General features: G+C 61.7%; 1 protein-coding gene across 6 annotated transcripts in view; it reads left to right on the top strand.

Moving 5' to 3' along the window:
* PLEKHG5 (pleckstrin homology and RhoGEF domain containing G5) overlaps positions 1-14518 on the top strand; it is a 52534-nt gene that overhangs the window by 10860 nt on the left and 27156 nt on the right. For 5 of the 6 annotated variants that reach the window (XM_007166197.2, XM_007166196.2, XM_057551030.1 and 2 more), the window contains exon 2: positions 12195-12271. In XM_007166197.2, the coding sequence (XP_007166259.2) occupies positions 12195-12271 (77 nt within the window). Of the gene's footprint in view, positions 1-11135; positions 11290-12194; positions 12272-14518 lie in introns of those variants that run through there. The other variant, XM_057551007.1, reaches the window with a different exon arrangement.

Here is a 14518-nt window from a genome sequence, read left to right as displayed (position 1 = left end):
TTACCCCGTTTCACAGATGTGGAAACTGAGGCTTCAGGAAGTGTCAAGCCCGGGGCTACCCAGCTAGTGAGTCAGAGGCTGGAACCTGGACCAGTCTACTCCTCGGAGAGCTGCCCTCAGCCATCCTGGTGGGAAAGGGGTCAGCCAGGGCTGAAGGGGGAAGGGGCATCTAGGGGGCCCAGGGACCCCTGGTTGGTGAACTCAGGAAGGGAAGATTCCCCCCAAGGCCAAGGCCTTTGTCGGCCATGGCTGGCTGGGAGGCAGCGGGCATGGGGGTTGATGGCCGGCTTGGGCCACCTGCTCCTCTTCCTCTTTTAGCCCCTTACTCAGTGGGCCTCTCGGGCCTCCTGCTCGGCCTTCACGTGGCACTTCCGCTCTCAAGGAAGCAGCTGCAGTGTGCGGAGGGCTCAACCCCCTCCCCATGTCCAAGGCCATTGCCAGGAACTGGATGAAGCTGCCTCGGGTCTCCAGCTCCCCGGCCCTCTGCCCGTCTTAGCCCTGGTCCCTGGCCAGGGGGAGCTCATGGCAGTGGGGACAAACCTTTGGGTTTGGGGTCGGGCATGCCGAGAGGAGGGCACGAGCCATTGGTCTCCTGGCTCCCCGGGATCGTCCTGTCCAGAGGTCATGAACTTCCAGGAGGAGCCAGGCAGGAGAGGTGGGCCTGGGACTGTGGGAGGATGGGCTTCCAGCTCGGGCCACCCTGCCTCCCTCTGGGCCCTGGGTCCCCATCTGTACGCGGTGTCTGCGTCATCAAGGGCCAGAGAGTGCAGTCTAGCCGTGAGAGCACAGCTCTGGAGTTCACCCTGGTTTGCCCCCTGCCCGCTCTGGGTGGCCCTGGGCAAGTAAGTGGCCCCTGGTCTCAGCTCCTCCATCTCGGACGTGGGGCTGATGTGAGGCTTAAAGGAGCTGATGTAGGAGTGGTGCTCGGTGTGGCATCTGGTCCACAGTAACTGTCATCACTCTGTCCATCTGGGGCTGGGAGCACAGCCGCACACACGGCGGCCTTGCCGCACCCTACCTCCCTCAGAGGTGGTGACGAGCCCTCTCCCCACGTTTGCAAGCAGCATCACTAGTTGTCTAGCTTCCTGGTTTCCCCCAGACCCAGGAAAAGGCCCAGGTGTGTCCACCTGCCTTTGACACCTGCCGCACGGTGATGAGGGCTGCTGGGCTCCCCTGGGACACGCTGGGGGCCCTTTTACCAGCCCGGGTGGGCCTGCCCGGACCCCCCTGCTCTTCTGCACGGGGAGGATGGAGGCAAGGTCGGGGATGCGGGCCTCTAGGCCGGACAGGAGGAGTGTGGGTGACTCTCTGTGCGAGCCGGAGGAGGACGCCGGGCAGCAGGACTGGCACGAGCCGAGGCAGGGTGCTGGGAGGCAGGAGGCGCATCTGGGGACAGAGAGGACCTCTGGGAGGAGGCTGTACGTGCCCCGGGGGGGGGAAGGGAGGGGCACAGCCAGGCTCAGCTCTGCGGCATCCGGGGCTTGAGCGCAGGCAACCACTGAGTGGGGCTTCCGCAGGTGTGTGTGTTTGTGGTCGGGGGGCTCCTTGTGTTCACCCAAAGCAGAGGTCAGGAGGAATCTCCCACCAGCCTCCGGGCGGGGTGGGTTTGGGGCTTGCAGTTGTGAAACCACAGCCAAGTGTAGCCCCTCCAGGCCTAGACGCAGAGGCATCTGGACTAGGTAACTGCTCGGGGACCACTCCTCACTCTGCAACCCTGGCCCCTCCGGGTGGGCACCGAGACCGGCCATGGCTGCCGGGGACAAGTCATCTCACTCCCCCGAGCTTGGTCTGGCACCCACATCCCCGCCTCGTGTGGGCCCAGGCTCCGTGGGTGCCAGTGATTAAGGACCAGAGGGCCCGGCCGCATTCGTCTGGCCCTGGCCCCGGGCCGGAGGAGGAGGAGGAGGGTGGGCAGGCGGGCGGGCGGGCAGGCATCTGGTCTGAATTACTTGAGCTGCCTCTTGGCACCTTGGCCCTCAGCTGGGGGTGTGCAGCCTGTTTGGTCGGCTACCCCTACCAGCCTCCAGCCCGCCACAGCCCTGGGGCGCCCCCACCCGGAAAGTCGGGCCTTCCGCAGCCAGCTCCCCCTGTCTGGGCCTCGTGCCTCTCTGTCGCCAGGCAGCTGGTCGGGCCAGGGTGGGGGGCGGCCGGCTCTACGCCTACCCAGGCTAGCTCCTGCGGGACCCCGGAGGGTTGGGGAGCCATGGCAAGGTCACACAGAGGGGGCTCAGCAACGTGGCAGAGGCTGGCTGGGAGGCCGAGCAAGGTGCCCTTCCCCCATCCGGGCTGGATTCCCGCAGGGCCAGCGCTTTGCCCTCCGACCACCGGGCCTTCTCCCCCAGGTAGCTGTCTGGGCCCCCAAGCTGGCTTTGAGACTAGATAGTCCTGGGTTCAAATTCAAGTCCTGCTCCTTATCCGCTGAGTCAGTGTCTTCCCCTGCGCCTCATCTGTGCTCTGCGCCAGCCGGCTCCTCCATCCCCCGGCCTTCTGACCTCCCTGCCCACACCCCACCCTCTGCCCACTGAGCAGGGGGCTGGGAAGCTCTGTGACGATGCCCGAGGCCTTTGAGGCCTGCCCAGGGCTTCGTGCGTGGTGCAGCCGTTGGTGTAGGTGACACAGTCTGGGGAGGGAGGCGGGGTGGGTGGGCAGCCTGGGGAAGCTTGGCCAGCCCAGGGAGGGAGGGCCCTTGGTGAGAGCCCAGAGGGCAGATGCTGGGCCTCACTGGCAGCTGAGGCTGAGGCCTGGCCCGCAGCTCCTGCCCTCTGACCCTTGGGGGCCTCCCTGGGGCCTTTGCTCTGGGGAGCTGGGAGCCACGCCTCGTGCTTCCTGGGGAGGGGCCCAGCCAGGCAGCTGAAGACAGCTCTGGGGTCATTCCACAGCACCCCATGGGTGCTTGCCCTCCTCACTGAGAAATCCTGCAGGGCCCAGCTGGGGCTGGGGGCTGGGGTCAGAGGTCAGGAGTGGGGGGCTGGAACTGCTCCTGGAGCAGCACATTTTTCTCCTCTGAAAACTTATCTTAGCACAGAGATCACGGAACAATCGGACTCTTTTCCGGGCCACTGCCGTCCCCAGACGGCCAGCCCATCCCCTTGGGGGGGGCTCCGAGGGGGCCGGGAAGTTGAAATTTGTAAAATGTCTGTAGGAGGGGAAGAAAGGCGCTTTGTGTGGGGCTGGGGCCCTGGCCATTGGTCAGCTCCGAGGCCCCCGGCCGCTCCCAGCATGCTCCCCTCCCCAGGGAGGGCCGTGCTCGCCGGCCCGTGGCCAGCCCCAGGGTCTCTGCAGCCCCTCTGCAGTCCCTGCACCCACTGTGTCCAGGCCTCGGGGACCCGGGTCCCCGGGGCCGTCCAGCCTCTGAGGGCACGGGCCCGGTGGGGAGGCCTCCCCGGGCCTCAGCATGTTTCTCTACTGGAAGAAGCGGGGTGCCTACGCGCTGGAGGCCCTGCCCGGTGCCCTGGCCGAGCTGGAGCTGGGGGCCGTGGAGCGCTTCTCCTGGAGCTCCACCCTGGACATCATCGAGGACCTCGGGGGTAGGTGGAGTCCCACTTTCCCGGGAGGGCGCTCAGGAGGCCCGGACAGCTGGTCTACCTGGCCGCCTCCCTCTGGCCAGAGCCTGTGGCCCGCTCACCATGCACGTGCTGCTGCCCGTCACATCAGCAGCAGTGGGGGGACAAGGCCCCTCCTGAGAGCCGCTGCTGGTGGAGGAGAGGGGCCTGAGCATGAGGACCCTGGGGGCCTCGGGGGCAGACAGGGCAGGCCGGGCCAGGCAGTGTGGGCCCCGCAGCTGGGCTGGGAGCAGGGCAGCAGGGGCTGGCTCTAGGCTTCAGTCCTGGGCTCTGCCTCTGTCCTCTGCCTCCAAGATCAGGGCCAGGTGGTGGGACGAGTCTTTCTGGAATGTTCGTGTTCGAGGCCCCAGGACACGTGCCATGTCTCGTATTATCCCCATTGCAGGTAAGGGAACAGAAACACAGAGAGATTAAGCCCCTCGAGAGGCAGCACAGGTGGTGCGGGATGCTGAGCCCGGCAGCCGGTGTTTGGATGCCGACCTGGCCGTGTCAGTGGGGATAAAGATACAGGTGGTGTCGTGCGGTGGCTGAGAGGACTTGCTGGGGTGACACGTAGAGCCCTTCAAACACCGCACGCCACAGAGCAAGGGCATGGTCCATGCTGGCTGTTATCATTGCTGTTTTATCATAGCTCCGCTAATGAGTGGCCCAGCAGAACATTCAGTCTCGGGCTGGCAACTCCCCTTCTGTCAGGACACCAGTGCCAGTGATGGAAGCCCAGGTCTGGCTGGCGGAAGCCAGCAGGGCGCGGCGTCTCGGGCCTCGTTTCTCTCCTCTCTTGGCCTCATCTGGGGCCCCAGGCTCTGGCACGCCCACACCCCAGGCCGCAGGCCTGGAGAAGCAGGAACCTCTCAGGGGCACAACTTCCCAGCCTGGCATGGTCCTTCCCTGACCCCTCCCTGCAGCCAGAGGGCACGGAAAGTGATGGCTAGGCCTGGGATCCACCACAGAAAGAGGCCACGTGGGGCACGGGTTCCACAAAGCAGGGCAGGCCATGCTGCTCTCAAGAGGGAGAATGGATGCCTGGTGGGCATAAACGACGGCTGTCGAACCCGTGAGGAGGCCCCTCTGGGCAACCTGTCCCATTGGCCAAAGTGGGCAGAGGGATGTGGCTGCTTGGGGGGGTGCGGTGGGCACAGCGCCCACCTGTGCAGGAGGCTGGGAGAGAGGAGCCCGTGGTGCTGGGCAGGGGGAAGCGGGAGGACCGCTCGGGGCAGGCGCGGGCCAGCCTGGCCGAAAGCTACCCCTCTCTTTCAGCCGGGCACTGTTCTGGAACCAGAGGGTGGGTTGGGGGAGTGGCCTGGGGGGCAGACTGAGTCCTGTCTGCTTGTACGGCTTCACCTGGCAGGTTCCTGTCTACTGAGGCAGGGAAGGCGGCTGAGGTCCGGCATGAGATCACGCAGCCAGTCCCAGACACAAGCCAGGGAGGCCCAGCAGGGGTCTGTCCCCCTCTTCCTATTTGTCCTCTTCACCTCAGTCACTGCAAAGTGCCAAGCTTTCCTGCTGCTGGGCCCTCACCCATCCCCGGGGCTTTGGAGCAACCCCTGGGAGGCCCGCTCCCCCTCCCCTGCCCCCAGCCTCTCCAGGCAAGGCAGTCCCTGCCATCTGTGGGGCCTCACAGCTCACATTTAGAGGGGACTTGCCCCGTGCCAAGACTTCCCTTGGCTCCTTGCATCTTCACGCCCACCTTTGGAGGTAGGGACCATTCTTGGTGTCCCCTTTGCTCTGGAAGGGAAGGCAAGGCTCAGTGGGGGGGTGAGTGGTGGTACCCAGATCCACAGTTCCCGCCCTCAGCCTCGGAGCCACAGGACCAGGCCCTGCTCACCCACCATCATGACCCCGTGCCTCTTGGCCCCGGCTGGGAAAGAGGTCCCGGCACACGGTGGGTGGGTCATGGCGCGTGAGCCGGCCTCGGGGGCGAGGTGAGGCAGGTGGGTGGGAGAGCCGGGCACACAGCTGTCTGTGTGGGCTCTGTCCTCTGCACCTTGCCAGCCCCTGGCCTCGGCCCAGCACGGGTGGGTGGTGGGTCCCAGCGCCAGCGCAGCCCCGCAATGGGGTGGGGCTCGTGCCCGGAGCGTGATTGTCCTGAACTGGAATCTCACACCCATTTCTGCAGTCCTGCTCCTCCCTCGGCCACTCTCTGCTCCTCCGAGGAGCCTGGGAGGAAGCCCGCGGTGGTGGGCAAATGGGCAGGTGCCCACAGCAGCCTCAGCCAGAGGAAGTGGCTGGCTGGCTCCAGGCCTGTGGGCAGGAACTGTGTGGACGGTTTCTCAGGCCCCAGAAAGGAATTCTGAATGTGTCCTCCCACCTCTTCTTACTGAGTCCAAGGCGTGTGGGTGGGCAGGGCAGTGCTTGGGGGTCTCTAGGCTCCAGGGGACGATGACATCTTTAGTCTGGGCTGCAGGCAGGGACAGCATCAGAGGCCATGGTCCGGGCTCCTTCCTCCAGCTGGGTCCCCACTTGACGGCCCTACCCCACAATGCTACATGGGGCTTTGGGAAGGGGACCACATTTCTTTCCCAGGCCACCTGTGATGCTCTGACCAGAGTCTGGGGTAGGGAGAGGCGGATGGTTCCTGGGGTCAGCAGCCATTTGCCCAGGACACACCCCTCTGGCTCTTGGGCAGGTTTGGGTCAAATCTTGCCCTTCTGCAAGCTGCCCTGATGACGGGGTTCAGCCCTAGCACAGCCCGCAGCAGCTGCCCAACCATAGATAGGCTCTCAGGAGGGCTGGGTTTGCGTGGGAGGGGGCATTCAAGGCCACAGCTGCTTCCTGGGAGGGGCAGCCTTTGCCTGGCCAGGCCCAGGGTTGGGAGGTGATGGGCAGGGAAGCTCTGCCTTCTTGAGGTTCATTATGCCAGGGCGTGCTCAGAGATGAGGGGCTCCCCTGAGGAATGACAAGGGTGGTTTCTTGTACGCTTGTCTCAGCCTGCAGCCAGCTGGGAAAGGGGGTCTTATGTGACAATGGGGGGGATCATTTCATGTGTGCCAAGCACCTAACCATGCCAGGAACCATGGGGGCACCATGGGGGCAGTGTGGCCTGTTGGTTAGGAGCACAGACTTGGAGTCTTCCAGCCCTAGGCTCAAGTACCAGCCTCATCGCTCACTAGCTGCATGACCTTGGGCAAGTCGCCCAACCCTCTGGGCCTCAGTTTCCTCATCTGTAAAATGGGCAAAAATCAACATACCTCCTTCTCTCAGTTGTTTAGAACAGTGCTATCCCCTAGAACTTTCATCATTTTAATTTTTTTACTAGCCACATTAAAAGCAAAAAAAACAAACAAAAAAACCTAAAAGCAAGCCAGTGAAATGAATTTTAAGAATATATTTAATTAACCCAGTCTATTTCAAAAACATTACCATTTCAACATGTAATCCATATAAAAAAATCATCAATGAGATTTTATTTTATTTTACTTTTTGGCCGTGCTGCACGGCATGTGAGATCTTAGTTCCCCAACCAGGGATTGAACCCATGCCCCTTGCAGTGGAAGCATGGAGTCTTAACCACTGAACCGTCAGGGAAGTCCACATCAACGTGATTTTACATTCTGGTTTTTTTTTTTTTTTTTTTTTGCACGAAATCTTCAAAATCTGCTGTGTATTTCACATGCACAGCACATCTCAATTTGGATGAGCCCCATTGCACATGCTCAGTAGCTACAGTGGCCAGCAGCTGCCCTTTGGGGTTAGACCATGCTGCAGAGGGTTTGACGGTGAAATGAGACCACGTGTGAAAAGCACAGAGTGCCCAGCAGGTGCTGAGTAGGTCAGAGCTATGGTTATAGGCAGGTGTTTCTGGAGCAATCTGGCGGGGAAGATAGGTCCAAAATAACAGGTCAATTCAAAGGCCCATCCCAGGACAGTGGGATCTAGGAGGGAGAGATTCATCTGAAATTTGGATATTCTGAGATCAAGAGGCCTTCCGGAAGGTCGCTGCATTCAACTTGGGCCTTAGAGAGTGGGCAGGATGTCAGTTGACAGTAGACAGCGATGGGAAGGATGTGGCAGAGGCAGAGGAACAGAACCAGGAAGGGCTGGGCCGTGGTCAGACGCTCAGTTCCCTCCCAGGGGAGGTAGTGAGTAACAGAGGGAGGGGGCTGGGGTGAGGCGATAGGGAGTGGTGGGGACTGTGGAGGGTGGAAGGGTGTGTGCCAGTCTCAGGCAGACACAACTTGGGAGCTGGAGCCATCAGGAATATGGGTCCAGAGCTGCCAGGCTCCTCTGGTTTGTCCATGGAAGCCAGAAATCTGGATTTTTATGTGAAATCTGACTTTTCAAAGTTGGCAACCAATGCAAATTCTTTTGAAGCACTGTGCTTGGCCAAGCAAAACATGTCTGCCGGCCGGCTTCTGCCCAGGCGCCCTGTCGGCCAGTTGTCGTAGAGATCGTGTTGGAGAAGGAAAAACGGCATCGTGTGACTAAGATAGAGGGTGGGGGACGCTGGCATGTGGGCTTGTCTGCCTGGCTGAGGGGCCCTGGCTTTCCCCAGGATGCTGGGAGCCGCAGGGGCCCGAGGAGGCCAGGAGGGCAGCTGGGCTGTTTCAGACCCGGAGAGACAACATCTGGCACCCTGGGGGTGGGCAATTTCCAGGTTCCAGGTCTGCCTGGGGCTGGCCAAGGGCCAGCAGCCAGAGGGGTACTCCGGGGCGGGGACCCTGGGGGGAGCGAGGGCAGGTGGTGGAGGCAGCCCCTGGGAGCTGCCCCGCGGTCACAGAGCTGCTTTTTGCCCTTCCTCTCTGCTCTAGGGCCATCTCCACTGACCAGGTGCTCCTATGGTGCCCCTTGTCCTTGCTCCCCATCAACTGCGGGGCTCTGTACCCACTCAGACTGACTTTCTGTGACCTCAGGGCTCCAGGGCCCAATAGGAGTTGCCCGTCTCAATTCAAATTCTCAAGAGAGCAAGTCGAATTGAACAGGCTGGCTCAGGCGGCCACCTGTGGCCCAATCAACTATGTCCAGGGTATGTACCACCTGGTACAACGTCTCCCCCTTACCAGGCCCACCCATTCTGCAGGGCTGCAAACCGGGCAACTTGTCAGAGGGGAGCCCATGGCAGGCCTGGGGTGGGGACAGCCCGTCCCGATGCCTGATTCCTCCCTGGCCTCCAGAGGCCCATCTCTGGGCCCTGAGAGCTAGCAGGGTCCTCAGCGACGTTCCTGTGTTTGGAGTCTCTGGGGAGAGAAGCACACCTGGGGGCTCTAGGAGGCTGTAGCTTTCATGTGGAGTGCAGGGAAACTAGATTCCAGAGGGGCTGGGACCGAGCAGTCCACGGGAGGGGGGGTTGTCTAGAAAGCAGACTGAGCACCTTGAGGGAACTGAAAACGGGGGGGCGGGGGGAGGCGGGGGGAGGGCGGGAGGGCAGCGGGGGGTGCTAGAGGCCAGAGAGGTTAGCCAGGTAGAACTCCAGTGCTTGGAAGAACCAGGATAAAGAACTCCAGACCCCACCACCACCCCACGGTGGCCGAGGGGAGTCTGGCCCTGGAGTGGCTGTGGCCTGGGGCAGTCATGGCAGGATCCAGAGGGCTGGCAAGGCAGCTCCAGGACCCTGTGGTGGAGTAAGTAGCCCAGAGCCTGCTGAATTTAGCACCAGAATCCAGAAGTCTTGGGACAAAGGGTGTTAGAACCAAACCCCAGGCCCCGAGTTGTGAGAACCCAGGGACTCAGGGTTACAAGCAGACCTCATCTGGCTGAGTTCCCCAGATTCAGGTAGGGTGCATGGGAAACTCCCCCAAAGCTGGCTGCGGTCTCCAGGTCCCTGGAAACCCAGATGGCAGAGGAGATGCTGCTGGATGGTGGAGAAGAGCCCTGCTTCCCACCCGACCCTTGAGCCAGCTACGGCTTGACAGCCAGGGCTGGGGCAGGGCCAGCAGGATCGCTGACCCCAGGGACCCCGTCAGGGTCCTCACAAGGCCGTTTCCCCCCTCAGCTGCCCCTGCCTCCGGGCTAGAGGCAGGGCAGGCATCCCTGGCCCTTCAGACAGCTGAGATTCTGAGAGGGAAATCAGAACTGTGTGATTCTGTGAACTGAGTGAGGCAGGGCCCGCCTGAGAGACCCGAGAATTAGCAGGGGCCCTTCTCAGAACGCCAGGTTCCCACTGCACAAACAGCAGACTGGGGGACACTGGGGGACACTGTGCTGTCGCTTCCCTCTCAGCCTGGAAGCTTCGGAACACCGAGCAAGGCCTCTTGTGCAGCTGCTCCCTCAGCCTCCTCCCCTCAGCCGTGCCAGGCCCCACATGAGGCCCTCAAGACTTGTCAGGGTCACCAATGGGTCCCCAGTGCCCAGCCTGGGGCTAGGTACATGGTGGGCCCTCAGAGGACCCTTGCTGTGTGTTTGCTGAGTGAATCCAGAGAACCCAGAAGACTTGGGATCCATCACAGTTCCCTCTGTCACGAGTCCCTGAGGGCAGGGACGGGGTCCTGGTCACCCCTGAGTCCCCAGGGCCAGCCCATGAAATAGATGCACGTAGAAAGGCAGGCACCCTACTCTGGTTGGGGAAGGGACCAGGGGAGACTTTGGGAGAGAGACCCGGGTCCCATGGGAAACTGGATCTTCCACACCTGGATCTCATCTACCCAGAGCCTCCCAGCACCAACTTGCAGGTGGGATGGGGTCTACGCAGGCTCAGGAGAACTCTGAGTCCCTTGGGAGAGTCTTGGCCACCTCCCCCCAGGCCCCATTTCTGTAGCGAAAAGTGTTTTGTAAACATTAAAATGTTGTCCAAGTATCTCATGGTGGCATTTACATAAAGCACAAGACCAGGCAAAGCGAATGGAAACAGAGGTCAGGACAGCGTCCCCTGGGGGTGGGGAGCGGCTGGCAGCTCCCATGAGGGAGACTTCTGCAGGCGGTCTGGTGATGCTCTGCTTCTTAACCTGGGTGCCGGTTATTTTGTAAAAATACGTTTTGTGAAAATTTTCTGAGCTGTGTACTCATGAGAGCTGCACTGTTCCGTACATATTTATTTTATACTTCCATAAAGTTTTTAAAATGCTAACCAACACAGAGATGACAGTAATAAAACAGCAGTAGCCACCAAGCCCACTCCATTTATGGAACCCTTACCCCCACCGCTGACAGCATCTCTAAATGAGGGCAGGGTCCTCTGCTGGGGGTGGAGGACGAAGGGTGCAGGGAGCTGTCCTGACCTGCATGCCTATCTACAAGAAGGCACCGTTTCCACTTAGACGGTACCTTTGGGGCCAGGAGAAATAGCAGAGTTGTCTAAAATGCCTTCATTCCCACTTTCCAGGAGACTGAGAAAATATCTCCAGACCACATCAAAAACAGAGGTGTTTTCTTTTGAGGTGGCTGGCAGGCTGAGGGAGCTGAGGGGCGGAGGGATGGCCTTTGGTCACACCCACGACTTTTCAGAGAGGAGGGGGAGGCTCCAGTTTCGGGGAGGGAGAATGGGTCGCTTCCTCCCGGCAGATGCCCCGCGCCCGGGGGCAGGCTCTGCCCAGCGGGGGTCCAGTCGGAGGGGCGCAGGGGGCGGGGCGAGGAGTCCCGCCCTCCGCAGGCGGGGCCGCCGCTCGGCTCCTCCCACCGCCCACCTGCCCCGCCCCGCCTCTAGCCGCAGAGGGTCCCGCGGCCGCGGCGCTCCGGCCTCTCCCCCGGCGCTCGGCCGGCGTCCGCCCCACGCCGCCGTTGCGTTCGCCCCCGGCCGGCCCGCGGCGGCCCCCGCACCGCCCGCGTTCCCGGCCTCCCGGCGCCTCTTCCATGGGTGAGTGCGGGCCCCCCGGCCGGGCCTCCCCATGCAGGCCGGCGGGCCTGGCCGCCTCCGCGCCGGCTCGGGGAGGGGCGCGGGCGAGGGGCATCGCGGGCAGGCCGGGGAGTTTGGGGCGGGGGAGGATCAATGGGAGGGCAGGGCCAGCTCCTTCCCCTCGGCAGGCGGGGGCTCAGCCTGCCGCCTCCTTTGGGGAAGGCCTGCTCGCGGTGGAAGGTAGACGCCGGTCTCGGAATCAGGGCTGCGGGGGTCCAAACTGTGCCCCGTGTCGGGGCGCGCTTCATCACCCCTTCCCCTGGCCCTGCAAGCTGACCGGGGCGGGCAGCCTCTTCTTCCCCCTTCCTTGCCCCCTCCGCTGCTGCGCGCCAGGAAGAGAGGCAGCTAGCTTGGAGGGGACCAAATTCTGGGTCAAAGACGGACAGCGGGTGAGGGGGACCACCCCAGGCTTCTGCGGGGGAGACCATCAATAGAGGCAGCGATGTGGAGGACAGGGGTAGGAAGGGATCTTGGGCCCCTGGCATCCCCCTTCCTCCCGCAGTCTTGCAGGGATCCCCCAGGAACCCTGGGGCCCCAAGGTCACTGAGCCATCCCCCTCCCCAGACTAGTGGTACAGAGAGAGGGAGCTGCTCATTTCCAAAGACGTTTTCTCCCCCTGGAATCTGGATACTTTCCCTGGGGAGCTGCTACAAGAAAAGGGCTCTGCTAACAGATTCCCGTGCAGATAAGTTGGCATTTAAAAGAGAAAGGGACACTGCCCTCCTTTGAAGGGTGCATTGAGGAGATGGCCCCACCCATCCTCTGGTCAGGAGGCTCCTGGGGCCCCAGGGAGCCTGGGTGCCCCCGCCTGGGGCGCACCCTCCCTGGGCCCCGCCCGACTAGTAACCCTCTTCTCTCCTTTGCAGAAGACCGGAGCCTGGCTGAAGAGAAGGGGCTGTGCTGTCAGAACCCCGACTGCATGGACAAGGGGCGGGCGGCTAAGGTAGGGCGGCTGGAGGGCCTGGGAGCAGCTGGGGGCAGAGGGGACAGGGCTCTAACCGCTCTCTCTGTCCAGGCCCGGAAATCCACAGGGCCCTGGCAGGGGTGCAGCTGGCCTGGCTACAGGGTTGTGTGGGTTCAGGGGTGGGCAGGGCCGTAGGGTGGCTGGTTTAGGAGGCAGAGGGGCTGACCCCGGTTCAGAAACAGTGGGGTGGGGGGGACTTCTGCAAGGGCTGCTGGAGCAGGGGTGCCCCAGAGCCCTTTCCTGCACTGCAGTCCTTACAGCCCTGAGGTGACAGGAGCTGCCGCTCTATGTCACGGACGAGGAAACTGAGAATCAGCAAGAAGGGACACCCCCCCCCGCGCCCCCCACCAAGGTTCCGTTCCAGTGCCCAACGGGCACTCTTCCTGGGGCACCAGGCCACTCTTCAGGCCTGGGCATGGGTCAGGGACACTTTGGGACTTTGTGATAGTGACTGTGGGCCTTGGGATGACAGAGGGAAGAAGGGACCAACTGGTCATGGAGTGTCAGGACTTGGGAGCTACGAGTGGACAAAACAAGAGGGATAAGGATAACAGAGACGGCGGGGCACTTCTGCCTGGTTCGTGCTGGGCTCTGTGCCTTCTGTGCTGTGGCAGCTCTGCTGGGAAGGTGTCGGTCGTTGCCCTGTTTTCCAGATGAAGATACCAAGGTTCAGAGAGGTCCTGTGACTTGGAGGAGGCCCCACAGCTCAGGAGAGACCAAGCAAGGGTTTGAACCCAGGTTTGGCCCCTCCCAGCACGCATCTGAGTGACAATAGTTGTAACTGCCACAACTCACTGTGGGCACTGCGGACTCTGTCTCCTCCCTCTGGCCTTCTGACATCTGTCCTGTCATTATTCTCATCTATAGTTGAGAGGTAGCAGCCCACCTAAGAACATATCGCTAGGATGTGGTAGAGCTGCGATTTGAACCTGGAACCCAGATCTGTATAGTGCCAGAGCCCTGTTCCTAACCACTGTGGGGCTCAGCTCTGCCAGCTGCAGGAAATTAAAAATGCCACCCTGTTACCCCCCTCCATCCAGACACACGCGCTTACGTTCTGCACAGGGAGACCACGGCTAGAAGGAACGTGGAGGACTGTTCCGCGGGCGGGGAGAGGAGGGGGAGGCTTCCAGTTGCCGTGGTCACCAGGCGAGGGGGTGGCTGTGATGTCAGGTGCAATCTGCTGGCACGGATGGTGCCTGGCATCGGGGCTCTGGTGTTGGCTGGTTGCCTCTCCCCTAGATGGGGGCTCCTGGCAACAAACTGGCCTCAGTTACCCTCAGTTACCCTCAGTTACCCTCAGTTACCCTCAGTTATCCTCAGTTACCCTCAGTTACCCTCAGTTATCCTCAGTTACCCTCAGTTACCCTCAGTTACCCTCAGTTACCCTCAGTTATCCTCAGTTACCCTCAGTTACCCTCAGTTATCCTCAGTTACCCTCAGTTATCCTCAGTTATCCTCAGTTACCCTCAGTTACCCTCAGTTACCCTCAGTTACCCTCAGTTACCCTCAGTTACCCTCAGTTATCCTCAGTTACCCTCAGTTACCCTCAGTTACCCTCAGTTACCCTCAGTTACCCTCAGTTATCCTCAGTTACCCTCAGTTACCCTCAGTTACCCTCAGTTATCCTCAGTTATCCTCAGTTACATCCTGCCAGGGGCCTGCAAAGCCTTGGGCCCTCTGCCTGACCCGCAGGGGTGACAAAGGGGGCCAGGCCACACTGTCCCAGCCTCTCCTGTGGGCAGCTGCTCCTCCTGGGGCGGGACCACAAGCTGCCGCAGGAAGGGCCAGGGGTGAGGCCTGTGAGATGAGAGCTGGTGTCAGAGCATGTGTGGGCCCTCTGCAGCTTCCAGGTCCCAGCCCTGGGCTGCCTGCAACTCAGCATGGCTGACATTGGCATCAGCAGCCAGAGGGTCACCCAGCCTGCAGGGGGAGAGCCCAAGTCCTATCCCTGGTGGGACCCACTCTGGGACAAATGACACAGACTTGGGGGACAAGGATGCCTGAGCCATCAGAGGGAGAAGGGCTAGTCAGGGAGGACATCCCGGAGGAGGTGGCCTCTGGTGGAAGTGAAAACGTGGATAGGCAGAGCAGAAGGCAAGGGCCCTCCAGGAAGGGGGGACTACCACAGGCAGAAGTGCAGAGGCAGGAAAGAAGGGGTGGGAGGCAGGTCTTGCCAAGGGTATGAGCAGGCTGGAGCAGAGGGTGAGAGGAGGTGAATGACAC

The sequence above is a fragment of the Balaenoptera acutorostrata genome, chromosome 1 (genome assembly GCF_949987535.1).
Source record: "Balaenoptera acutorostrata chromosome 1, mBalAcu1.1, whole genome shotgun sequence".
Classification (NCBI taxonomy): domain Eukaryota; kingdom Metazoa; phylum Chordata; class Mammalia; order Artiodactyla; family Balaenopteridae; genus Balaenoptera; species Balaenoptera acutorostrata.
This window is presented reverse-complemented; position numbering and strand designations above follow the sequence as displayed.